The following is a 25,939-nucleotide window of genomic DNA, read 5'->3' as shown; positions in this document are numbered from 1 at the left end:
GCAAATGGGGGTGGTGGCAAGAGGAAGAGGGAGTGGAAACCCTCGAGCGAAATGAAATGTGGTAAGACGTCAGGAGTGAATGAGATGACAGTTAAGGTTCTCCGTGAAGGGAATGGCGGTGTTGTCGAGTGGTTTAGCCAGGCTGTTTAGCATATGTATGGCCTGAGATGAGGTACCTGAGGATTGGCCGAGTGCCCGTGTCGGGCCTCTGTATAAAGGCAGGGGAGACAAAATACGAAACGGTCTGATTTCTGGTGGTCTGAAACCCACTTTAGAGTGGCCCCCTGGTGAGGTGCATGGGAGAATGGGGGGAGGGGGGGATTGAAATGGAAGTGTGACATGCACAGCGCGGCTTGACTAAGGAGGAACCACTGGCTTCAAGAGAGGTAGAGGCTATATGGACCTGGTCTCTGGGTAAATGGAAGGTTGATTCATGGATGGAGGGGGTTCTCAGAAAGGAGAATTATCGCATTTGCGTCACCCGGAAGGAAGGAGGGTGGTTGATTCCCCAGTGAAGGTGGATCTGCATCAGGGATGTGTGATGTTGCCCTGGCTGTTTGATCTGTTCATGAATGGAGTGGTGAAGGAGGTTATTTTTGTGGGTTTTAAGAAATGAGGCGGGTTTGCTGTATGCGAGGAGTGGGAGTCATGGCAGGTAAATCAGCTGCTGTTTGCGGATGACACAGGTCTGATGGTACACTCCAGAGAAACTAAAGAAAATGGTGACAGTTAGGGAAAATGTGTTAAAAAATGGGGTTAGAAAATTAATGTGAACATGAGTAAAGTGTTCAGGTGGAGTAGAGGAGGTGGAACAGGAGTGTGTCATTGTGTATTTCAATCCTGAGGACATGGAAGAGGTGGAACGCTCTAGTTACACGGAAGTTCGTCACCAGGTGGAAGTGTCACTTGTCGTCACCAGGTGGAAGTGTCACTTGTCGTCACCAGGTGGAAGTGTCACTTGTCGTCACCAGGTGGAAGTGTTACTTGTCGTCACCAGGTGGAAGTGTTACTTGTCGTCACCAGGTGGAAGTGTTACTTGTCATCACCAGGTGGAAGTGTTACTTGTCCTCACCACAACATTACGCTGGAGTGTATGAATCTGTACTTACGTCTGGTAATACAAGGTGTTCTTCTCTCCTTCTCTTCCAGGGTTTGTGCTGACGACGCCCCTAGCAAAACTCACCCCAGCGCCATCCCCGCCCAGGACCCAGCGCGCCAGCAGGGCCCGTTCGCCATAGCCCCAGGACCTGTCGGTGGACCACCACGGGCCCCCCATCACCCCCACCCGAGACCTGGGGAGACCAGGACCCACCGCCATAGTCCCGCTAGGACGTCCCACCTGCCCCAGGACCCGGCCGGGGGCATGGTGCAACACTTGCTACCCGTCCCTCCCTCGGTCTCCGGTGCCAGACCTCGCCTCACCTCGCCCGCCGCCGGGAGCCTCCCTCACCGCATCCTACCACCAGTGGCCCACTAGGTGACTTCACCCACCCAACCCCCCCGGGCGCGTCGCAGGGGGGCGGCCTAGTGGGGTGAGCGCGGGCGTGGCTGGCTGGTCGCGTCCTCAGGATGAGGGTGACCGTACGGGGGGTCCTTGTGGGCGGGAGTGTGGTGGTGCTCCTGACGACGGTGCTCCTCTGGTCACAGTGTCGGCCGCCCGTCCCCCACCTGCCGGTCCTACAGCAGCACGGCAGCAAGCAGCAGCAGCAGCTGCACAGATCGCCCCTGCAGACCACACACCACCAGGTATGTGTACGCGGGTCGTCCACACAGACCGGGTGAGGGAAGGTTACGTACGTCACGTGACGGTGGGAACAGCCCCCCCCCCCCCTCGGCGTCGTCACATGACAGTGGGAACAGTTTAAGGGTTGAGGGGATTTAAGGGATAATAGGATTTAAGGGTTAACAGGATTTAAGGGTTAACAAGATTTAAGGGTTAACAGGATTTAAGGGTTAACAGGATTTAAGGATTAACAGGTTTTAAGGGTTAACAGGCTTTGATGGTTAACATGATTTAAAGGTTAACAGGCTTTAAGGGTTAACATGATTTAAGGATTAACAGGATTTAAGGGTTAACAGGATTTAAGGGTTAACAAGATTTGAGGATAACAGGATTTAAGGGTTAACAGGATTTAAGGATTAACAGGATTTAAGGGTTAACAAGATTTAAGGATTAACAGGATGTAAAGGATAACAAGATTTAAGGATTAACAGGATTTAAGGATTAACAGGATTTAAGGGTTAACAAGATTTAAGGATTAACAGGATTTAAGGGTTAACAAGATTTAAGGATTAACAGGATGTAAAGGATAACAAGATTTAAGGATTAACAGGATTTAAGGATTAACAGGATTTAAGGGTTAACAAGATTTAAGGATTAACAGGATGTAAAGGATAACAAGATTTAAGGATTAACAGGATTTAAGGATTAACAGGATTTAAGGGTTAACAGTGTTTTGTTATGTCTTGTCGTGGGTTTCACTAAGATATTCTTTGCAGTGGAAAGTTTGATCTTTTTCTCAAGACCAAAGGTCATTCCTTAACCCCCCCTGATGACCCTTGTGTGAGATAGCCTCACCTTTGACCTGATTTTTAAGGATAAGGTCGGAGTTCATGCCGTCATGCTCACGGGTCGTGCCGTCGACCTTGAGGGCCGTACCGTCGTGCTAAAGGGGTCGTACCGTCGTGATCAAGGGGTCGTATCGTCGTGATCAAGGGGTCGCACTGTCGTGATCAAGGGTCGTATCGTCGTGATCAAAGTCCGCACTGTCGTGATTAAGGGGTCGTACCTTCGTGATCAAGGGGTCATACCGTGTGATCAAGTTGTCGTACCGTCGTACTCAAGGGTCGTACCGTCGTGCTCAAGGGTCGCACCGTCGTTCTCAAGGGTCGTACCGTCGTGCTCAAGGCCCCTACCGTCGTCCCCAAGGGTCGAACCGTCGTGCTCAAGGGTCGTACCGTCGTGATCAAGGGGTCGTATCCGGTCGCGCCAGCTGCTATAGACGGGTCACGTGCAGACGTGAAGCGTGTGTGGTCTCTGACCCCCAGACCCAGAGACGGGTCTCTGAGACTTGAGTCAGCTCTACATGAAGTGAGCTGAGTCATCCATACGACTGTAGGAGACGCCAGTCACGTACCACCTGGATAGGACAGTGACGGACAGGACATACAGACACTCTCTGTACGGACGTAGGAGGATAGGGGAGGCCTCTGATGTCACTGTCACGGACCAGCAGTACTCTGGAGGGCTGGTAGGATTCACCACGGACCAGCAGGACTCACCACGGACCAGCAGGTCTCACCACGGTCCAGCAGGACTCACCACGGACCAGCAGGACTCACCACGGACCAGCAGGACTTACCACGGACCAGCAGGACTCACCACGGACAAAGCAGGACTCACCATGGACCAGCAGGACTCACTCACCACGGACCATCAGAACTCACCACGGAGCATCAGAACTCACCGCGGACCAAGAGGACTCACCACGGACCAAGAGGACTCACCACGGACCATCAGGACTCACCACGGACCATCAGGACTCGCCGCGGACCATCAGGACTCGCCGCGGACCATCAGCAGGTCTTCACTCACCGCGGACCATACCTCTCAGCCAGGCTATTTCAGTACTAATGACTCCACAGTCACGTGCCAGCCAGCAGTTGAGCTTGTGTGTGTGTGTGTGTGTGTGTGTGTGTGTGTGTGTGTGTGTGTGTGTGTGTGTGTGACCCCCCTCCCCGGCTTGATCTATCAAGTTGTTTATCCCTGCGTTGATGAGGTTCGTCCTGACGCCTTGATGACACCAAGTCATTAGCAGTTGTACTGCGCCAGCCCGGCTCTTCGCGGGCTTCGCTCATGTGTATCTCCTTAATTGTTAATTAGTCATTTTTTTAGCTTCGAGGTCAGACGTAGTGTAGAGGCAGGTTAAGGGTGTATGGAGAACCGGGCCTCGCGACATGCTGCCTTGTGGTAGAGATTGTGGTAGGGGCTGTGATAGAGATTGTGGTAGATCTGTGGTAGGGGCTGTGGTAGATCTGTGGTAGGGGCTGTGGTAGAGATTGTGGTAGATCTGGGGTAGGGGCTGTGGTAGAGATTGTGGTAGGGGCTGTGGTAGAGATTGTGGTAGATCTCGGGTATAGATTGTGGTTAGATCTGGGGTAGAGATTGTGGTTAGATCTGTGATAAGGGCTGTGGTAGACCTGTGGTAGGGGCTGTGTGTGGTAAGGGCGTTTGGCAGGGCTTGACTGGAAGCAACAAGGAGGGGCGAGGAGGGAGGGAGGAACCTGTTTGAGAGGTGGATCCTCCCCTTTAAAGAGAATGGTATGTATTAATGTGTGTTCATGTATCAAACCTGCTCTCTCTCTCTCTCTCTCTCTCTCTCTCTCTCTCTCTCTCTCTCTCTCTCTCTCTCTCTCTCTCTCTCTCTCTCTCTCTCTCTCCACTAGAGAGAGAGAGAGAGAGAGAGAGGTCTGGCCTGGCCCGGCCCTGCACAGCCCTGCTGCCATGGTAGCCGTGCATGAGGAAGGCTCCTTCGTGTCAAGCCTGAGTGCTGGTCCACTCCATCAGCCTGCTCTCCCTCTCTCTCCCTCCCGCTGGTCCACTCCATCACACACCCTACTCCCCTCCCTCTCCCTCTCCCTCCCTCTCCCTCCCTCCCTCTTCCTCCTGATCATGTTACCGTCAAGCGCTCAGTGTGTCATCCGAGGCGATGGCCGGAGGCGTCAGTAACCACACTGCTTTTGAAACGGGTCGTAAATCACCCAGTAACCTGTCCAGAGTCCCTCCTTCTCCTCCTCCTCCTCCTCCTCTTCCTCTTCCTCTTCCTCCTCCTCCTCTTCCTCCTTCTCCTCCTCCTCTTCCTCCTCCTGGGTGGGTGATTGACGAGCCGTCACCAGGACGGGGTGACCTGGTGCGCGAGGTGTGCAGTGATGGCAGGAGGTGACGCTGTCGAACCTGGTGTTTGGACGAAGCATCCACACACGTCTCGGGCGCTCGAGACACCATCCCCCCTCACCCAGGACTCTGGTGTGTGTGTGTGTGTGTGCCTTAACCACAGACAGGAACAACTGTAGAATCCAATTTGCCCTTCGTTAATACGTGATTATAAAGTCTTAACCCGTCTGCTAGCTGTGTGGTATGTACGTAAAATGTCTCTGCGTAGGACTGTGGCATAGCATTATCGTGCGACGAGATCATAGACCCTCTGGCTCTCCTGAAGAGTCCTTAAGGGTTTTTTTTTTCCTTCTTTTTATACGACCGTTGCTACAGTGTCGTGAGGGAGGGAGGCTCTGCTTATCCATCTCTTCAAGCTTGGTTCGTTCCTCCGGGGCTCTGGGCCTCACAGCCTTTCACAAGAAGAGGCCTTAAATGTTGTTTTTGAAAGTGCAGTTTAAGACCGAGTGTCTCCTTACCCTCATAACAAGAGAGGGACCAAAAAAAGAAAAAAGAGTACATATATGATAGTGTAGACGTTTTGAATTGAGTGTACCATTGTTGTTACACTGGAATCAATAGACAGGTCTGTCTCGATTCGATAGATGTTCGTTCAAAAGCATCACTCTCTGTTGGGAAGCCATTCCAAAGTGGGGCCAGATACCTCGTCATAAGATGACAGATGATTGCTGTAAAGAGATAAAGGAAATATTCCATGTATTATGAGAAACTTTAACTTACCTGTTCGTACGTCATATTCAGCTGCCTTGAACTAATGTAGATTACAGGGATTGTGTTAGCCAGTGTTCTCATTGGCTACAGCCGGATTCCTGTAACTACAGAGGGTCAGAAAGTTGTACCAACTTTGCATGACCAGATTAATATGAGAGGGGGGGGGGTCATGCGAGTATAAGCACAATAACTTAAAGCTTGGTGTACGATAACCTAACCTCGATCACTGGGACTTAAGTCTTATGTACGATAATAGCCGTTTGTGTGCGATACTGTAAAAATTCTTAGTAGGATAACTTCACTTATTTTGTACGACAACGTAACTTTTTGAGTACGAGGACTTAAACTCTTTATGTACGATGACTTAATCTCGAGTACGAGCACGTAACTTATGTGCCATAACTTTAACCTTTGTGAGCACGAGGACTTAACTTGTGTACGATAACTTAATCTCCTGAGTACGACTTAACCTTTTTTGAAAAAAAAAAAAAGTTCGATGCCATTCCTTAAATATATTGACTGTAATTTCTTGAATACGATGACACTCCTTGGGTTAAGCGTTGTTGATCGTGCGATTTAGCTGGCTTCACCCCCACAAGCACGATGGCATTCCATCAGTTTGATACGTTAACTCTTGCAGTACGATAATGTCAACTTAACGAAGATAATAATACATTCCCCCCTCCCCCTTGAGACTCAGACGCCAGACGTACGATGACATTCTCTCTCTCTCTCTCTCTCTCTCTCTCTCTCTCTCTCTCTCTCTCTCTCTCTCTCTCTCTCTCTCTCTCTCTCTCTCTCTCTCTCACACACACAAACACACACACACACACACATACACACACACACACACACACACACACACCAGATAATGTCTAGGTGGATTCCAACCCACGTTTCAGTAAGTTCTCACGCCGAAGGGAAAACCAGGGCCGGTGCTCCAGCGAGGCGACCTGGTCAGCACCGGTGGCGGTCAGGGAGTCCCCCAGAGGTCCCAAGAGATCCCAAGAACCCCGGGTTCCCCAGAGGTCCCAAGAATCAGGGGCTCCCAGAGGTTCCAGGGACCAGGGAGGTCATCAGAGATCCCAAGGGGGTGCCCCCAGGGAGCCCAAGGACCAGGGGGTCCCCAGAGATCCCCGAAGGACCAAGTGGAACCCCCCAGAGATCCCCAGGGTATCGTAGGGAGTCCCCAGAGATCCCCAGGGTATCGTAGGGAGTCCCCAGAGATCCCCAGGGTATCGTAGGGAGTCCCCAGAGATCCCCAGGGTATCGTAGGGAGTCCCCAGAGATCCCCAGGGTATCGTAGGGAGTCCCCAGAGATCCCCAAAGGACCAAGTGGAACCCCCCCAGAGATCCCCAGATGACCCAGCCCTGAACCATAACATGTAAGACTCGTTCCTCACATTCTAAACAACATTAAAACCGAGTTTTATATCGAAATTCATCTCTCGTTTCGTTAAAGCTAAACCATCACCAGCCGGGACTTCAGAGGTACATGTTTTCCAACGCACACACACACACACACACACACACACACACACACACACACACACACACACACACACGCATATACTTATTTCTCTGTCTCTATTCTACTCACTCTCTTTTTGACCTCTCTCTCTCTCTCTCTCTCTCTCTCTCTCTCTCTCTCTCTGGGTGGGTGGCTCGGCTGAAGCTTGGGCTGAGTACTGTAGCGCAGACCTTCCTTCCTCACGACCTCACCGCTGGTGCAGTCGTGGGTCGTGTTCTGGAAGACGACCTCCTCCGCCCCTGAGGTGTGCGCGCGCGTGTGTGTGTGTGTGTGGGTCGTGTGTGGGTTGGGGGGGTCGGGTCGACCTGTGCTGATGATGATGATGGTCCAAGGTTCGGATCCCGATATCCGCTAGCAGATGATGCTACAGGACCTTATATATATATATATATATATATATATATATATATATATATATATATATATATATATATATATATATATATTCAGATTCGCTATTTCCCGCGTTAGCGAGGCAGCGCCAAGAACAGACGACTGAGCCCTAGAGGGAATATCCTCACTTGACCCCCTTCTCTGTTCCTTCTTTTGGAAAATTATATATATATATATATATATATATATATATATATATATATATATATATATATATATATATATATAATGGAAAGGGGGGGGGGGGTGTTCTGCACCCTCTCCACCCCCTCCCCTCTATTAAAGGAGAACGAATGGATGGTTGGGAAGAATTACCGAACCATTGTACTGTGGCCATTGTTTCCCCCCCCCCCACCAACCCCCCAACTATTGTGTCTCCCAGACCATATTCCAAAGTGGGCTACCCACAGTCCACCAATACCCCCCTCTACCCTTCCCCCGACACATCTCTCTCTCTCTCTCTCTCTCTCTCTCTCTCTCTCTCTCTCTCTCTCTCTCTCTCTCTCTCTCTCTCTCAATGACACCGGAAATTAAGGGACTTGAGGAGGCTGGCTCGACTCCCAGTGTAAATACAGGAGGCGGGGCGGTATGGGACCCGTGAGAGAGAGAGAGAGAGAGAGAGAGAGAGAGAGAGAGAGAGAGAGAGAGAGAGAGAGAGAGAGAGGGAGAGAGAGAGCTGTTATTAGGTTGTTAAGGGGTACTTTGACCTGTCGTGCGCAGCCCCGAACAGCTTAATTGGTCCTTGAACGACCTGGGGGTAGAGGGCCCGTTTACGATGCTAAGAGACGTCTGTCTGTCTGAATTTATGTAATTGCCTATTGATGATTATCTGATGTTTACAGTTAGGAAAGGCAGGTAGTTCTGCACTCTTGGGTGGGCCCCCGTGTGTGTGTGTGTGTGTGTGTCTGTGTGTGTGTGTGTGTGTGTGTGTGTCTGTGTGTGTCTCTGTGTTTGTGTGTGTAAGGACCAGGTGTACAATGTACGTCAGCAGGTGTGTGTGTGTCTGTGTCTGTGTGTGTCTGTGTCTGTGTCTTTGTGTCTGTGTGTGTAAGGACCAGGTATATATAATGTACGTCAGCAGGTGTGTGTGTGTGTGTGTGTGTGTGTGGCAGGTCTGGTCAGCCTTCCTCACCTAAATTCATTAAGGCTTGAGGGGAAAAATGGCCAGCCAGAACCGCTGGCCACACTGATTTATTTTGGCCCGTTAGGATACGCCTCGCCCCTGACACTTTGTCTCCTCCTCACTGAACAACGATATATGTGTGTGTGTGTGTGTGTGTGTGTGTAAGTTGTATTTGGAAACACACACACACACACACTACACTCGGGTCCCCCTCTATCCTCTCCCGGATTGGCGTATTTCTCGCCTGATTCACAAAGTGTGCGTAGAGTGATTCGTATACCAGTCCTTTGAGCTTTCCAGATCTCGCATCTTCTTAACCTCTGGTTATGTTAATCCTAAATCCCCTACATTGGTTGTATATGATGGGACGACTCCCCACATGGGTCGTATATGATGGGGCGACCCCCCACATGGGTCGTTTATGATGGGACGACCCCCACATGGGTCGTATATGATGGGACGACCCCTGCATGAGTCGTATATGATGGGACGACCCCTGCATGAGTCGTATATGATGGGACGACTCCCCACATGGGTCGTATATGATGGGACGACCCCCACATAGGTCGTATATGATGGGACGACTCCCCACATGGGTCTTATATGATGGGACGACTCCTGCATGGGTCGTATATGATTGGACGACCCTTACATTGGTTGCATATGATGGGACGACCCCCACATGGGTCGTATATGATGGGACGACCCCCACATAGGTCGTATATGATGGCACGACTCCCCGCATGGGTCGTATATGATGGCACGACTCCCCGCATGGGTCGTATATGATGGCACGACCCCCATGATATACATATATGTATCTCACTTGGGTCGTATGGTTCATAACATCCATATAATCAAGATCCTTTAGCAATTGCCTGATGTGAATTGATACGTATGTGATTATGTATCCCATTGTTCGGATACACGTATGTTTATCCTAAATGATTGTTATTAAATCACCAGGGAAATGATACATGTGTGGTAATGTATTACATAATTGTGAGAGGTGTTCATGTAATCATTAATCATTGCTTTCCCAGAGAAGTGATACATAGGAAGAGGTACATAGGAAGTGATGAAGTGATACATAGGAAGTGATGAAGTGATACATAGGAAGAGATACATAGGAAGTGATGAAGTGATACATAGGAAGAGATACATAGGAAGTGATGAAGTGATACATAGGTGTTGATGACCACTTCTTTAAATGATGCATATGTATTACAGGTGGGCGGGGCTGGTGGGGAGGACACATAGGAAGAGATACATAGGAAGTGATGAAGTGATACATAGGAAGAGATACATAGGAAGTGATGAAGTGATACATAGGAAGAGATACATAGGAAGTGATGAAGTGATACATAGGAAGAGATACATAGGAAGTGATGAAGTGATACATAGGAAGAGATACATAGGAAGTGATGAAGTGATACATAGGAAGAGATACATAGGAAGTGATGAAGTGATACATAGGAAGAGATACATAGGAAGTGATGAAGTGATACATAGGAAGAGATACATAGGAAGTGATGAAGTGATACATAGGAAGAGATACATAGGAAGTGATGAAGTGATACATAGGAAGAGATACATAGGAAGTGATGAAGTGATACATAGGAAGAGATACATAGGAAGTGATGAAGTGATACATAGGAAGTGATGCATAGGTGTTGATGACCACTTCTTTAAATGATGCATATGTATTACAGGTGGGCGGGGCTGGTGGGGAGGACACGTATGTGGAGGTGGAGTACAGCGTGGGCGGGGCCTCGGACACACACCACGCCCACGGCCACGCCCAGGAGGTAAGTCTCTCTCTCTCTCTCTCTCACACACACACACACACACACACACACACACACACACACACACACATACGTAAAATGTAGGTAACCCAACAGTATACATATGACATAGCCAGCGACAGTATAACACAACACAGGCTGCATGTATAACACAGCCACCGACAGTATAACACAGCACAAGCTGCATGTATAACACAGCCACCGACAGTATAACACAGTACATGCTGCATGTATAACACAGCACAGGCTGCATGTATAACACAGCACAGGCTGCATGTATAACACAGCCACCGACAGTATAACACAGTACATGCTGCATGTATAACACAGCACAGGCTGCATGTATAACACAGCACAGGCTGCATGTATAACACAGCCACCGACAGTATAACACAGTACATGCTGCATGTATAACACAACCAGCGACAGTATAACACAGCACAGGCTGCATGCATAACACAGCCAGCGACAGCATAACACAGCCACGTTGAAATACGATCCTGTGAATATGACCCCAACTGTTGAGTTTGCGCCACTTGAACGACCCCTTGTTGGCCCCCGTGGTGGTGCAGGAGGGCGAGGGTGTGGCGGAGGGTGGTGGAGCCGGCGGTCAGCGACTGTCGGAGATCACCTGCCTCATCAACCACGAGTCGGAGGTGTCGTGCAAGCGAGATGTGACGGACGTCTACATCCCGTTCTCCTTCATACACTCCTACTTCGAGGTGAGGTCCTCCTCGAGTGTGTCTCTGTGTGTGTGTGTTGGCTGCGTCCTAAGACACTCCTACTTCAAGGTAAGGTCCTCCTCGAGTGTGTGTATGTGTGTGTTGGCTGCGTCCTGAGACACTCCTACTTCGAGGTGAGGTCCTCCTCGAGTGTGTTGACTGCGTCGTAAGACACTCCTACTCCGAGGTGAGTTCCTCCTCGAGTGTGTGTGTTGGCTGCGTCCTGAGACACTCCTACTTCGAGGTAAGGTCGTCCTCGAATGTGTGTGTTGGCTGCGTCCTGAGACACTCCTACTTCAAGGTAAGGTCGTCCTCGAATGTGTTGGCTGCGTCGTAAGACACTCCTACTTCGAGGTGAGGTCGTCCTCGAGTGTGTGTGTTGGCTGCGTCCTAAGACACTCGCACTTCGAGGTAAGGTCGTCCTCGAATGTGTTGGCTGCGTCCTGGGCACTCCTACTTCAAGGTAAGGTCGTCCTCGAATGTGTTGGCTGCGTCGTAAGACACTCATACTTCGAGGTGAGGTCGTCCTCGAGTGTGTGTGTTGGCTGCGTCCTGAGACACTCGCACTTCGAGGTAAGGTCGTCCTCGAATGTGTTGGCTGCGTCCTGGGCACTCCTACGTCGAGGTGAGGTCCTCCTCGAGTGTGTGTGTGTGTGTGTGTGTGTGTCCTGTGTCCTCTGACACGCCAGTGGTGTGGGCCTTTGCCAGACACGCACTTGCGGTTCTTCCTCTTCCCATGTCCCCTCCTGCATAACCTTAAACCAGGTTTGTATAACACGTCTCTCTCCCCCTGCTGATCCAGAAGGTAGGGTGGGCATAGGGCACCTTGCTCTCTATTTACGAACGTTTTTCTTTCATATGTCATGTATAGATACTCAGCCCTGGTGGTAAAAAAGTCTGCCTCAGTGATCCCTCGGTAGGTCGCTGACGAGAGAGAGGAGGATAAGATTGCGGCGTTCGTGAATGGAATCGAAACCTATCGAAGGAAGGATCCGAGGGAAAGATGCATGAGAGATTGAGGAGGCGTGTGTGTGTGTGTGTGTGGTGTTGGGTCCAACAGGCACCTAGTGTTTGGCAGCGAAGGTACTTCGTACGATGCCCATCACTCTTGTGAGATGGCCTGAGGCAGAAGGAGGTGGGGTGAAGGCCACGGAGAACGTAGAGATTGGCCCGTCACCTGAGGCAAGGAAAGAGACGGATCGATATAGACCATTACGCACGAACCAGTCAGCTGGGATCAGATGAGTGTGGTGGAGAGGGGGTTGGGGGATTCCAAAGCTTCAGCTCGTAGGCGTTCGTGTGGAGGTGGGGTTTCACCACAGTGGGAGTACAGTGTCCACTCCTTCTGTGTGTCCCCCTGTGTATGTGTGTGTGTGTCTGTGTGTGTGTGTGTGTGTGTGGACGGTGACGACTCAGGTCCGACAGAAGACGTTAGGTCGTAGTGGAGGTGTGGATGTTATGGTCAGCTGGAAGGCACGGGTTTGGGGAGGGGGGTAGTAGAGTCTGTTAGGGTTGAGGGGGCAACTTTAAAACAGGACACGAAGCCCATTTTACGACGTCGTTTATCACCGAGGGGGATGTGAGGTTGGAGGGGGACAAAGAAGAGAGGGTGTCAAAGCAGACGTCAGGTCAACGGTCAAGATGGCCCGAAATGGAAGTGGTCGCTCAGATCGTGGGACCAAAAAAAAAAAAAAAAAAAAAGTTGAGGGAAATAAAGAGTAGAGTAAATAAGGCTTTTGTTAAAGAAGTAAGTGGTGGCTCCGTGGAGGGGGAGTCTTAGACCTGGCCTTGGGGAGAAGAGGACATTGATTGGTTAGAAACGTTTGAGATGTGTGGTCCGGGAAGTGATGGGGTGGAGGGTGCGCGCTGCCAGAGGAAGAAGAAGAAGAGGAGGAGGAAGAGGAAGAGGAGGAGGAGGAGGGATGATTCTTGAGAAGTTTACAGGTCTAAAGAAGAAGGACGATTGAGGGGGAAAGAGAGAGAGTTAATCTGGCCATGTTTCCGCCAGATGGATTCACGAAAGACATACCTTACTTAACCTCTCCGACACGATGGCACGACCCCATAAGCACGGTCGCACGACTCTCCTCTACGACGGCGCATCCCTCGAGCACGTCAGGACGACCCTTGGGTCTACAAGGGCCTGGCCCTTTGCCCTGTGACCCTTGCAAGGGTCTCAGCCAGATCGAAGGCCCCCCTCCCCCCACAAGAGGAGTCGTACCGTTATCCTCAGAGTGTCGTAGGGTCGTGTTCAGGAGGGGAGGGTCGTAAGGTCGTCTTCAGGGGGGGGTCGTACCGCGAAGTCCAGGAGGAATATGAGGATGAGGAGCGGCGTCGTCTGGCTGAAAGACATTTGACGACGGTCCTTAAGGGAGGAAATCTCATCCGACGACCTACACGACTCGCCCTAGTGTACAACCTCCACTCACCTTCCACGTCCCGTCCCCCCCCCCCCCCCGCTTGTTTTATTTCGGCTCTGTCTCTCTCCCTCTCCCTCCTCCAGGTTTATTAAAACCGCGTCGGCGTTTTATCGCACTCCCGGGGAATACCTGATCTGCCGATCTCCATCTCGCGTAGGGAGGAGGAGTGGAATTATGTATGTATGGAGAGAGAGAGAGAGAGAGAGAGAGAGAGAGAGAGAGAGAGAGAGAGAGAGAGAGAGAGAGAGAGTCAGTCAGTCTCTGGAAGGATATATATATATATATATATATATATATATATATATATATATATATATATATATATATATATATATGTGTGTGTGTGTGTGTGTGTGCGCGACCTTGAGAGGATCAAGAGTCACTCTCATATTTCCTGGTAATGTATTGTTTCCTCCCCAAGCGAGCCGTCGTTTCTAAAAGGTGATCGACCAGCTTACTGGTAGATTTGGGATCAGACCTTCCGTCGGGTCGAGTGATCTCGTCCGTCTTGAGAATCGGGGGTTGGGGTTGGGGCTGGGGTTGGGGCTGGGGTTGGGGCTGGGGGGTTGTGTCAGGAACCCCTATGGGGTGTCTCGACCTCCACTCCCCCTTCTCCTCACGTCAGGTCAAGAAGCATTATTCGTGGCGGCCTGGGGTGAGAGGTGTGGGGTTGTGAAACCAGCCATCGAGAGCCGTGCGCGACCGGCCATGGTGAATTCTTGAAGTGTTGTGTATATACCTCGTGCGTGGGCAGCGTGGTCCCGGCTGCGTCTTTGACGTTCAGCGTCGTGCGTCTGGCCGTGTGGTCTTCGTGTCCCTGAGGTTTTGCGTCGTCGGCAGCAGGCGCGCGGTGGGAGACGGACGGACGGCCCACTGAGCAGCGCCCGGCAGTAGCTAGCTGGGTCTCGTCACCATCATCATCCCCCCCTCTCCCCTCTCCCCTCTCCCCTCTCCCGTTCCCCTCCCCTCCCCTCCCCCCCCAGGACACTCGCTTTATTGCCTCTTCACTCTCCCGACATCACAGATCCTCTCCCCACACACTCCTCGTCCCCTCCCCACACACTCCTCGTCCTCTCCCCACACACTCCTCGTTCTCTCCCTCACACACTCCTCGTTCTCTCCCTCACACACTCCTCGTCCTCTCCCCACACACTCATCGTCCTCTCCCCACACACTCCTCGTCCTCTCCCCACACACTCCTCGTCCTCTCCCCACACACTCATCGTCCTCTCCCCACACACTCCTCGTCCTCTCCCCACACACTCATCGTCCTCTCCCCACACACTCCTCGTCCTCTCCCCACACACTCCTCGTCCTCTCCCCACACACTCATCGTCCTCTCCCCACACACTCCTCGTCCTCTCCCCACACACTCCTCGTCCTCTCCCCACACACTCCTCGTCCCCTCCCCACACACTCCTCGTCCTCTCCCTCACACACTACTCGTCCTCTCCCCACACACTCCTCGTTCTCTCCCTCACACACTCCTCGTTCTCTCCCTCACACACTCCTCGTCCTCTCCCCACACACTCATCGTCCTCTCCCCACACGCTCCTCGTCCTCTCCCTCACACACTCCTCGTCCTCTCCCCACACACTCCTCGTCCTCTCCCCACACACTCCTCGTCCCCTCCCCACACACTCCTAGTCCTCTCCCCCACACACTCCTCGTCCTCTCCCCACACACTCCTCGTTCTCTCCCCCACACACTCCTCGTCCTCTCCCCACACACTCCTCGTCCTCTCCCCACACACTCCTCGTCCTCTCCCCACACACTCCTCGTCCTCTCCCCACACACTCCTCGTCTTCTCCCCACACACTCCTCGTCCTCTCCCCACACACTCCTCGTCCTCTCCCCCACACACTCCTCGTCCTCTCCCCACACACTCCTCGTCCTCTCCCCACACACTCCTCGTCCTCTCCCCACACACTCCTCGTCCTCTCCCCACACACTCCTCGTCCTCTCCCCACACACTCCTCGTCTTCTCCCCACACACTCCTCGTCCTCTCCCCACACACTCCTCGTCCTCTCCCCCACACACTCCTCGTCCTCTCCCCACACACTCCTCGTCCTCTCCCCACACACTCCTCGTCCTCTCCCTCACACACTCTCTGTCCTCTCCCCACACACTCCTCGTCCTCTCCCCCACACACTCCTCGTCCTATCCCCACACACTCCTCGTCCTCTCCCCACACACTCATCGTCCTCTCCCCACACGCTCCTCGTCCTCTCCCCCACACACTCCTCGTCCTCTCCCCACACACTCCTCGTCCTCTCCCCACACACTCCTCGTCCTCTCACCACACACTCCTCATCCTCTCCCTCATACACTCCGGTGTCCTTTCCCCACACGCTCCTCGTCCTCTCCCCACACACTCTTCGTCTTCTCCCCACACACTCCTGTGTCCTCTCCCCACACACTCATCGTCCCCTCCCCACACACTCGTCGTCCTCTCCCTCACACACTCCTCGTCTTATCCCCACACACTTCTGTGTCCTCTCCCCACACACTTCTCGTCCTCTCCCCACACACTCCTCGTCCTCTCCCCACACACTTCTGTGTCCTCTCCCTACACACTTCTGTGTCCTATCCCCACAGACTCCTCGTCCCCTCCCCACACACTCCTCGTCCTCTCCCCACACACTCCTCGTCCTCTCCCCCACACACTTCTGTGTCCTCTCCTCACACACTCCCTGTCCTCTCCTCACACTCTCTCTGTCCTCTCCCCTCACACTCCGTCCCCCCATTACATACGTCCTGAGACTCTCACGTATACTCGCACCTTCCCCCCCCTTCCTTTCACACTCACTCACTCACTCACTCCTCCGCGAAAACGCAAAGAGATTGTAACAGATAACTTATCAATAACATACGATTTGCGTAACCTACCCTTTTGTAAGATGATGTACCCTCACTGTGAAAGTAGTGTCTGTGCCAACTGGGTGTTTGCATCGAGAGCCGCTAGAGGGAGGGTGGTGGGGATGGGGGGGGAGGACCGTAATTGTACGTGTTTGCAATGTTTTGAATCCTTTACCTTGTTGACGTGGCGTAAAACAGCATTGGATCCGACGGCGGAGCACTGCAGGCCTGTGTTAGCGGAGTACCAGACTCTCTTTTCTTTCCGGTAATCTCATTCTTGCCAGACACAAGTTGCTTGCGCGAAGTAAGCTGTCAGGAAAGTGTTTTTTTTCTTTTGTAAGTGATGGTTATAACACAGGAGGAGAGGATGGGTTCTGCAGAGGCATTACACACGGAAGTCAAGGCTGCTGAAGATATGTGATTAGCTTTGCGGTTTGGGTGTTGTGCTTGTTTATCATACACATTTAATCCGCATTTAAACTGGCCGGAACATTTTTTCCTTGATTTTTTTCTTGAAGCAGTATGCCTGGAGATGCTAGTAACGCGAGGTAAGCTCTGGAAGTACCTCATAGGAAAATTATGGTGGTCTGTTGATTGAGGAAAAGAATTTGTAGAAATATGATGGTCTGTTGATTGGGGAAAATGATTTGTTGAATTATGGTGGTCTGTTGATTGAGGAATATGGTTTGTTGAAATATGGTGGTCTGTTGATTGAGGAAAATGATTTGATGAATTATGGTGGTTTGTTTACTGGGGAAAATGATTTGTTGAGTTATGGTGGTCTATTGATTGAGGAAAATGATTCGATGAATTATGGTGGTCTGTTGATTGAGGAAAATGATTTGTTGAATTATGGTGATCCGTTGATTGGGGAAAATGATTTGATAAATTATGGTGGTCTGTTGATAAGGGACTTTGGTTTTTGGTAAATTCCCATTCTCCCTGGAAGAGTTATGAAAAGTGACGTATATTTTGGTGTGCCGTGGCTAGGACCGGAGGGTAAACCAATTGTTCCCCGAGTTACAGACATTACCAACCGCTGTGGTAAATTGCTTTTCGTTCGGCGGGGAAGTGCTTGTCCGGTGCAGTCATAGCTTAAAATAGAAAATGGAAGTGATGGATGCAGTGTTACCCAATGGAGAGGTGAAGGGTAGAGAGATGTGTGTGTGTGGCAGATCACAAAGAATGATACAACTCCAGTTTTAATGGATCATGTCAGCCCAGAAGGAGAGCATACTGTCTCGTGAGTATAAGTGACTTGAGAAGAAAAACTCGCTATTGAGAAATTAAGAAGGAAAAAAAGGAAAATGGGGTTCTGGGTCAGTACTTAAGCACGAGACCGGGGCCACGTCGGCTTGCAGGTGGCAGCCTCGAACAGCCTGGCTGAGCAGAGGAGCAACACGACAGCTCAGGGTCCCCCAGGACCCTGAGCTGTCGTGTGTGTGTGTGTGTGTGTGTGTGTTTTGGGAGGGTTGGATAGGGGTTAGAAGACGTCCGAAATTCAGCTGGCGAAATTCTACAGGTGTAGTAGGTGTGTGGCGAAATTCTACAGGTGTAGCAGGTGTGTGGCGAAATTCTACAGGTGTAGCAGGTGTGTGGATATGCAGGTGCGAAGATATATACAGGTACAGGTGTCGTGTTTGGTTGTGTGTGTATGTGATGATGGTCATAACACAGGAGGAGAAGTCGGGGCAATAAGGGATTTTCATTATACCAGAAGTTAAGACTGACTGTATACTCTGCAGGCAGTGTTCTAACACCCAAAGCATTTATCGTGTCCGTCATGGACCCCCATAGAGGACACAGCTGTGTGGGGTAAACACCTGTGTATACCCAGCCCCCGCCTCCTCCCCGATTCTCTCTTGCTTCGAATATGCTGAGAGAAACAGCCGACGAGTGGACGAAGTTTATTTCTGGACGACAGTACAGGAGTAATGGTTTCCGCGCATTTGGCTACGTCTACCCATCCTTGAATGTGGGAAGGTTATGATAACAGCAGGTTCTGTTTCCCTCCCCCCCCCCCCCCAACAGAGCCTTCTGTTTATATCGCCGTTTGCCAGCCCCTTGGAGGCAGTTCCCTCTTGCTAATTGCCTCGCCATAACATAAATGGAGGAAGGAGCGTGACAAGAGAGTATGACGATTGTTGGCTGGTAAGGTAGCTGGCTAATAATGTCGCTGGGTTGTGTGAGGGGGTCGCTGATTAGTACGGTGGCTGGCTGCTGGTGTACCAGGCTGGTTGGTAGAGTGGCCGGGTCGCTGGTTGAGCCATGGTTACCCAGCTTCTACTAACATGATTACTGGCAGACCAGAATTTCCCCAATGTAGATAGCGAAACGGGTCTGCCTACTGTGTTGCTTCGTATGTCCGGACATTAATACCTTGAGTACGACGGTACGACCCTTGGGTACGACCCTTGAGTGCAAACGTACGAACTTTTAAGAGTACGACGGTACGACCCTGAAGTGCGTCTTGTTCGGAAAACTACTAGAAAAATCTGTTAACCAGACACCAGGATGGATGGTACTGCATAATATGTATCTTACTAATTTTAGTTGTTTATATTGCATATCCCTCGTTTAACTTAGTTTGTGGAGAATAATCCTCGTTCGACTCAGTTTGTGTTTGGAAAGCTCTCACTTTGACTCAATGTTGTCTAAGCTCTGTTGTATCTGCTAGCATCTGTTTAAGCTTAGGGTTCCGTCGTTACTCTAGGACTCCCTTTCTTGGAGCTCCTGCAGCTTCAGGGCCGCGCTACTTCCAGTAGCAGGGAAGTGCAACCTCCTTTGCGTTGAAAAGTGTCTCTCTGACGAGACAGTACCCCCAGTGATACACCATAGGTGACTTTTCACTCACGGTATATCCTCTAGGAGGCGGGATTTGGTGTTATATATATATATATATATATATATATATATATATATATATATATATATATATATATATATATGAAAGGTGAAGCTGAGGAGAGGTGTACATAATCGTCCCATACTGGACCGAGACACGTATACCACTCGCTTTAAATCGCTCACACATGCTATCAAATATTCATGAGTCATGGAGATTTATCTCATATCTGCTGGAGAGGGATTCGAACTCACGCGCCCGACGGCTCCATTCGCTCAAAATAGCGACGCCTGAAGATGTGTGGTGGTGGTGGTGGTGGTCGGCTATTGGGGGTGGAGGGAGAGGTGGGTGTGGGGATGAGGGGGTGTGTGTGTGGAGGCAGGCGCAAGCACCGGGGCTTGTGCCTGACTGCAGTCTTAAATCGATGCTTGCCGTGGCTCTCTCTCTCTCTCTCTCTCTCTCTCTCTCTCTCTCTCTCTCTCTCTCTCTCTCTCTCTCTCTCTCTCAGGGGACCGCCGGGTTATTGCATTAACTCCTTGACATTCCATGTCACGCGATCTCTTGCTTGTCTTCTCCTCCATTCTACGGACCTTCACTCCCTGGGGCATATATAGTTAGTCAAGTGGCGGAAGGATGTCGTAAGGCACTGATTGGTGAATCAGTGATTAGTGTAGAGGAGAGTGTAGATGGCTGCGATGGCTCTCTCTCTCTCTCTCTCTCTCTCTCTCTCTCTCTCTCTCTCTCTCTCTCTCTCTCTCTCTCTCTCCATTTTTCCAGTATTTGTTTAAAGTGCCGTTAATGCTTTTATCTATCATATATATATATATATATATATATATATATATATATATATATATATATATATATATATATATATATATATATATATATATATATCGATTTTCATCATTGTTTATCCAATATTTATCATTTTATGTCATTTCCACACACTTGCTGGATACTCGAGATAATGTCAGCTTGGCTAAAGGATCTCGAAGATCTCCTTTGAGGCTGAAGTCATGGCTTCGAATCCCTGCCCAAACGACCCATCACAGACGCAGGTTCAGCGAGGCCTTGTTGTTGTTGTTGTTACAGCCATACGCTGCGTGGATCTCCTTCCTGGTGGCCAGGATCAAAAGCGTACGCGAACCCTTGTTCTCAAGTATGCACGTGACTGCGTACATAGGTAATAAATTCACGAAGTGAATATAAGCTTCATCGTTACTGTGTATCGAAGTAGGTTAGGTTGCTGGGACTTACGTCTTAAGTACTTCCAGTTTTCACTACCGTGCTGTCCAGTTAGTGTATCTCTGTTCCAGTGGTATTGTAATGTTTGTGCCTCTTACCGTCGCTGGACCACTTGACACAGTATGTCCAGCTTAATTCCAGCTTGCGTCATGTTGTAGTTGAGGGGCGGGATATGGACGGGTAGGGGCGGGACGTGGAACCCGTCTCGCCCATGATGGACGGGTGTACCTGTCCTTTCCCTTTGCCCCCGTGTTGAACACCACCGCCCCTACAATCCCAGGGGATTCCTGGGGTGCCAGGAGATTCGTTCAGCCCGGAACACTCAAGGGCCCAAGCCACCGCAGACTCTTGCCATTTTTTGATGTATTTTTACCTCCACCTTTTAGAAAGGCTCAGGTTTTTATCGTCTTCAGAGGTCGTACCGTCGTGTTCTAGGGTCGTTTCCTCGTGTTCAGGGAGGCGTACCGTCGTGCCACTTACTGCTATGGCTGACTCTGATTACTTTTAGTCTCGGAGCAGCAAAGAGGCCAAAGCCACAGGATGTAATCAAAAGATAAGTTCCTTCTCATGCCACTTACACCTCCGCCGTAAGACCCCAGCCGCCATCCTGGGGGACTTAAGTGGCGTTGATGGCCACTTACCAGGTCCAGGGTAAGTGGCTGCCACTTATCTCAGTAGCGAGGGCAATTTTTTTTTTTTTTTTTACTACTCGAAGGAGGGAGCCACTTTCCTCAGAACATGTTTTCAGTAATTTCCCTAAGCATAGCTGAGGATACTTCCTACCCCAGCTTAGTGCATTGCTTACCCCAGCTTAGGGTACTACTTGCCCCAGTTTAGGGTGAAATTTACCTAGCAAAGGGTGCTATTTACCCCAGTTTGGATTGCTTCTCACTTCAGCTTAGGGTATTAACTACCAACTTAGGTTGGTACGTACAGGATGTAGCTTACCAGCATTTAACTCGCATCAGCTTAGAGTGGTACTTAAAACTATCTGCCTCAGCGTAGGACTTACCCTTATGTACCTCAGCTTATGGTGGTAATTACAACTAAGTACCACAACTTAGGGGAGTACTTTCCACTCTCTACCTCAGCTTAGGGTAGTAATTAGACCATCTACCTCAGCTTAGGATGGTAATTACGACTATCTACCCCAGGTTAGGGTGGTACTTCCCATATGAGCTTAGGGTGGTACATACAGCTCCTTACCTCACCTTTGAGTGGTACCTTGTACATACTTAGGCATAGTGGTACTTACCCCTTACTTACCACAGTATAGAGTGGTACTTAGCTCTGCCAAAACTTAAGGTGATATTTACCCCATTTTACCACAGTTTAGGGTGATATCACTTGATTATTCGTAATACTTACCTTTGATTACCACAGCTTATAGTGGTACTTATCCTTTGCTTACCTCAGTTTAGTAGTAGCAGTTGTCCCAACATACCAAAGCTTAAAGCAGTACTTATCCCTAATACCACAGTACTTACCCATTCTTACCACAGGTTAGATTAGAGGGTTACTCACCCCTATTTACCAGAGCTTAGTTACCCCCTTTTTACAGCTTATGGCGGTGCTTATTATCACTTAGACAATTTTAGGGTGGTACGCTACTTACCACACCTTATGATTACTTACAGTCACCTACCACAGCTTAGAGTGGCACTTACCCTTACTTACCCCACAGCTTTAGGATGGTACTAACAGGTAATATCCATATCTTAGGATGATACTTATCCTTATTTACTGCAGCTTAGGAAGGTACTTACCACTGCCTACTATCCCTACTTACCATGGCTAAGGGTGATGCTTGCCACACCTAAAGGTGGTACGTTTTTCTGCTTAGCCCAGCTCACAGAAGTAGTGTCTGCTTACCATGGCCTAGCACAAGGTGCCAGTGTTCATCCACCTTGGCCTGGCACATGTTGGTAGTGGCCACTTACCTTGGCAGACAGCTGGTAATTGGTTCCTAAGGGAGGCTGGTCTGCCGCTAGTACAGTCTTTGTCTTGGTTTCATGCTCTGCCCCACCCTGCAGGACCCTACTATGTCATGTCTCATCCCTGCCCTTCTCCACCTTACTGGACCCTGTCATGCTACTCCTCATCCCCATCTTGTCCCACTCTGCTGTGCCACCCATATTCTGCCATATCCTTCCATGCCACACTCCACACCACTATGCCCATCTAAAACAACTTTACCACACATCATCCTTTCGATGAAAATGAAAAGAAGTAGTGGATGTTGCCTGTAATTTTTCTTTTCCAGATTTCTTCATGGCACCAGGACTCTGACACCACACATTTTTCTGTGGGTCAGTAGTCTGAAAACTTCTGGCCCTTACACTAAGCCCCTAGGGTTAACTTACAAAACCAATTGGTCAGTGAATGAGACATTCTTTGTCACCATGATAGGCCCTCATAGTCACTGTACTGGATGTTCTTGATCAGTAACCCAAGCTTTGTTGTTTACTATACAGGACCCTCATGGTCACCATGATAGATCCATCGAACAACCTTTGTCTTGCTCATGATACCATGCCCTCTTTTTCACTATATCGGGACTTCTGTTTACTATTCAGGCCACAGATCTCCTTTCCATTGCAACCTACAGACACCTTCCCACCTTCCTCAGCCTTTCCCTTAACCTTCTGGCTTCCCAAGTCTTGGGTCATAATTCGTATTATTAGAGCTTGTCTGATACCTTGGGTAATATTTCTTACTTGCGCCATGGATTGTGGTGTCGAGATAATAGTTGGTTTATTGCGAGCAGTATGGCTGGAGAAGAGCAAGGCAGGAAACTTCTTTTGGTTTCATGCTCATTTTCTTTTTCTTCCAGTTTATTTCTTTTGCTCATTGCTCTCGTCTTATTTTTTTTTGTCTTTCATCTTGCTTCTTTCTTGCTAGAATCCTCCTTTATCTCCCACTTACTCAAACTTTTTCTTTTTCCTCTCATGTTTATTTTCTTTCACCAGCTTCTGAGAAGGAATTGCTTAAGCTTATCCACTTGAGTCATTGTTAATACTAATATGTTTTTTTCTGGTTGTAACCAGCTAAGCTTGTATTCCAGAATGGCATTTTGCTTTCATGTTAATGTAGATAAACATAAAGAAGGTTTATCCCAGTTTTGATCTGGGAGATTTGAATTGCATAACTGTTACCACCTTGATGGTCTCTAGTTGATAGCTTTTTTTTCATTCCATGGATTTTTCCCCTGGTATTGTATAGTTGATTCTAGCATATGCCTTTTTTTTCTTGTCTTGATCACATCTTTCGTGATGCGGCAAATCTTTCCAGATTAGTGTAGTTATGGTGCTGCGCGACCTCCAATATTGTCAGGTAACTAGACAGAACTACACATACTTCCTGAAAGCGTAATTTCATAATCTGGTGCTGGAAGGCTAAAGAATGGTCAGTGACACAGTGAGAACTTACGAATTGTAACAGTATTGTATTTTATTGCTAGTAAGCATTATCAACTGAGGATTTGTAATTATATTGTTGTATTGGTGATGGCCCTCAAACTAGATGATGTATTTGTAATCTTAGAGCTTAATGATGGCTTTCTTTTTCATTAGTTGTTCCTCATATCTGCATGAGTTGCAGTCATTGAAACATGGGTAGGTGGATGAAGCTGTGAAGGTAAGCCCCATAGGAGATAAGAAGAAGCCTTTTGATATATTCTTGATTTATTGATAATTTATGGAATGCAGATGATATCCATTTGCAGCTTGAATTTTTTTATTCTGTTTTTTTCTTTTGAGAATAGAAATGATTTCGTAACCATAATGAGGATTTTTCAAAATGCATTATGTGTATGTCATCTGTAGTGCAAGTTCTTTCATGTGGAGGTTTTAGCATTTGTTCTGACAATGAGCCTTGAATTTGTTATCTCATTGTAGATTATTTTATTAAGAATGTATCAATATCATATGGTTTTGTCTTGCAACCAGTATAACTCAAGATCATATCCTCCTATTGAAAAGATGTGCTCATGGGTTTGAAACTGTTTGTTTTCTAAGCATAACTCAGAGAGCAGCTGCTAGGCAACAGTTTTAAGGAATATGAATAATGATTAAGAAAGTAAGTCATTCATTGAAGTGACCTTAGTGTGTCACAAAGACAGGTCAGGAAAAGAGATGTGTAGTATAACCGTTTATCTTTTTCAGGTTTATGGGCGTGTGGAACAGAAGCCTGATGGAACAGAAGTATTTGAGTGGTCCCACAGTTACAGTCGTGTATATGAGCCACAGGGAGCTTACAACCCCACAGGCACCTTCCTCAACTTTGAGCTCTACAATGTTGAAGCTCGTGAGAGAGTCAAGTGCATTTCTGGCACTGAAGGTAATGATATTATTATTATTATTATTATTATTATTATTATTATTATTATTATTTTCTTTTTTCTTTCAAACTATTCGCCATTTCCCGCGTTAGCGAGGTAGCATTAAGAACAGAGGACTGGGCCTTTGAGGGAACATCCTCACCTGGCCTCCTTCTCTGTTCCTTCTTTTGGAAAATTAAAAAAATAATGAGAGGGGAGGATTTCCAGCCCCCTGCTCCCTCCCCTTTTAGTCGCCTTCCACGACATGCAGGGAATACGTGGGAAGTATTCTTTCTCCCCTATCCCCAGGAATAACCTCTCATATTGGCTAGTATATTTAAAATGTTTTGGCTGTAGTGTATGAAACAAATGAGGGAATGCCTCCACAAACATTGGTTGTATATTTTGCCTCAAAGCAAAGATAGCCAATTCAAGAAGAATGTATATGCCCAAGAACAGTGAACAGAAAAACTGTAAATCCTTCAGTCTTGCAACATGGTATATTATTATTATTATTATTATTTTTCTTTTCTTTCATACTATTCGCCATTTCCCGCCTTAGCGAGGTAGCGTTAAGAACAGAGGACTGGGCCTCTGAGGAAACATCCTCACCCGGCCCCCTTCTCTGTTCCTTCCTTTGGAGAAAAAAAAAAAATAAGACGGGGAAGATTTCCAGCCCCCTGTTCCCTTCCCTTTTAGTCGCCTTCTGCAACATGCAGGGAATACGTGGGAAGTATTCTTTCTCCCCTATCCCCAGGGATAGATTATTATTATTATTATTATTATTATTATTATTATTATTATTATTATTATTGTAGAAGTGTTAGTGGTAATAGTAGCAGAAGTAATGGTTTTGTTATAGATATACAGAAGTAATCATATCAGTTGATAAAAGCATTTCAGATGTAAGTAATTAGCTCCAGAAAGGTAGCCTGTATGAAATACCACAACCAAAATGCATTCTCTGTATATTTAAGAAAAATTGGATTTATTAGTAAGCCTCAAA

The 25,939-nt window shown here is 48.7% G+C and overlaps 1 protein-coding gene across 3 annotated transcripts in view; it reads left to right on the top strand.

Moving 5' to 3' along the window:
• Nucleotides 1-25,939, top strand: part of Hsepi (D-glucuronyl C5-epimerase) — a 386,331-nt gene that overhangs the window by 343,452 nt on the left and 16,940 nt on the right. For all 3 annotated transcript variants that reach the window (XM_071671702.1, XM_071671689.1, XM_071671695.1), the window contains 4 exons: nucleotides 1,150-1,746; nucleotides 10,425-10,520; nucleotides 11,093-11,242; nucleotides 24,779-24,953. In XM_071671702.1, the coding sequence (XP_071527803.1) occupies nucleotides 1,570-1,746; nucleotides 10,425-10,520; nucleotides 11,093-11,242; nucleotides 24,779-24,953 (598 nt within the window). In that variant the 5' untranslated portion in view covers nucleotides 1,150-1,569. The remainder of the gene's footprint in view (nucleotides 1-1,149; nucleotides 1,747-10,424; nucleotides 10,521-11,092; nucleotides 11,243-24,778; nucleotides 24,954-25,939) is intronic.

Source organism: Panulirus ornatus, chromosome 2 (genome assembly GCF_036320965.1).
Source record: "Panulirus ornatus isolate Po-2019 chromosome 2, ASM3632096v1, whole genome shotgun sequence".
Lineage (NCBI taxonomy): Eukaryota > Metazoa > Arthropoda > Malacostraca > Decapoda > Palinuridae > Panulirus > Panulirus ornatus.
The sequence above is the reverse complement of the archived record's forward strand: the minus strand, read 5'-3'. Positions and strand labels throughout refer to the sequence as shown.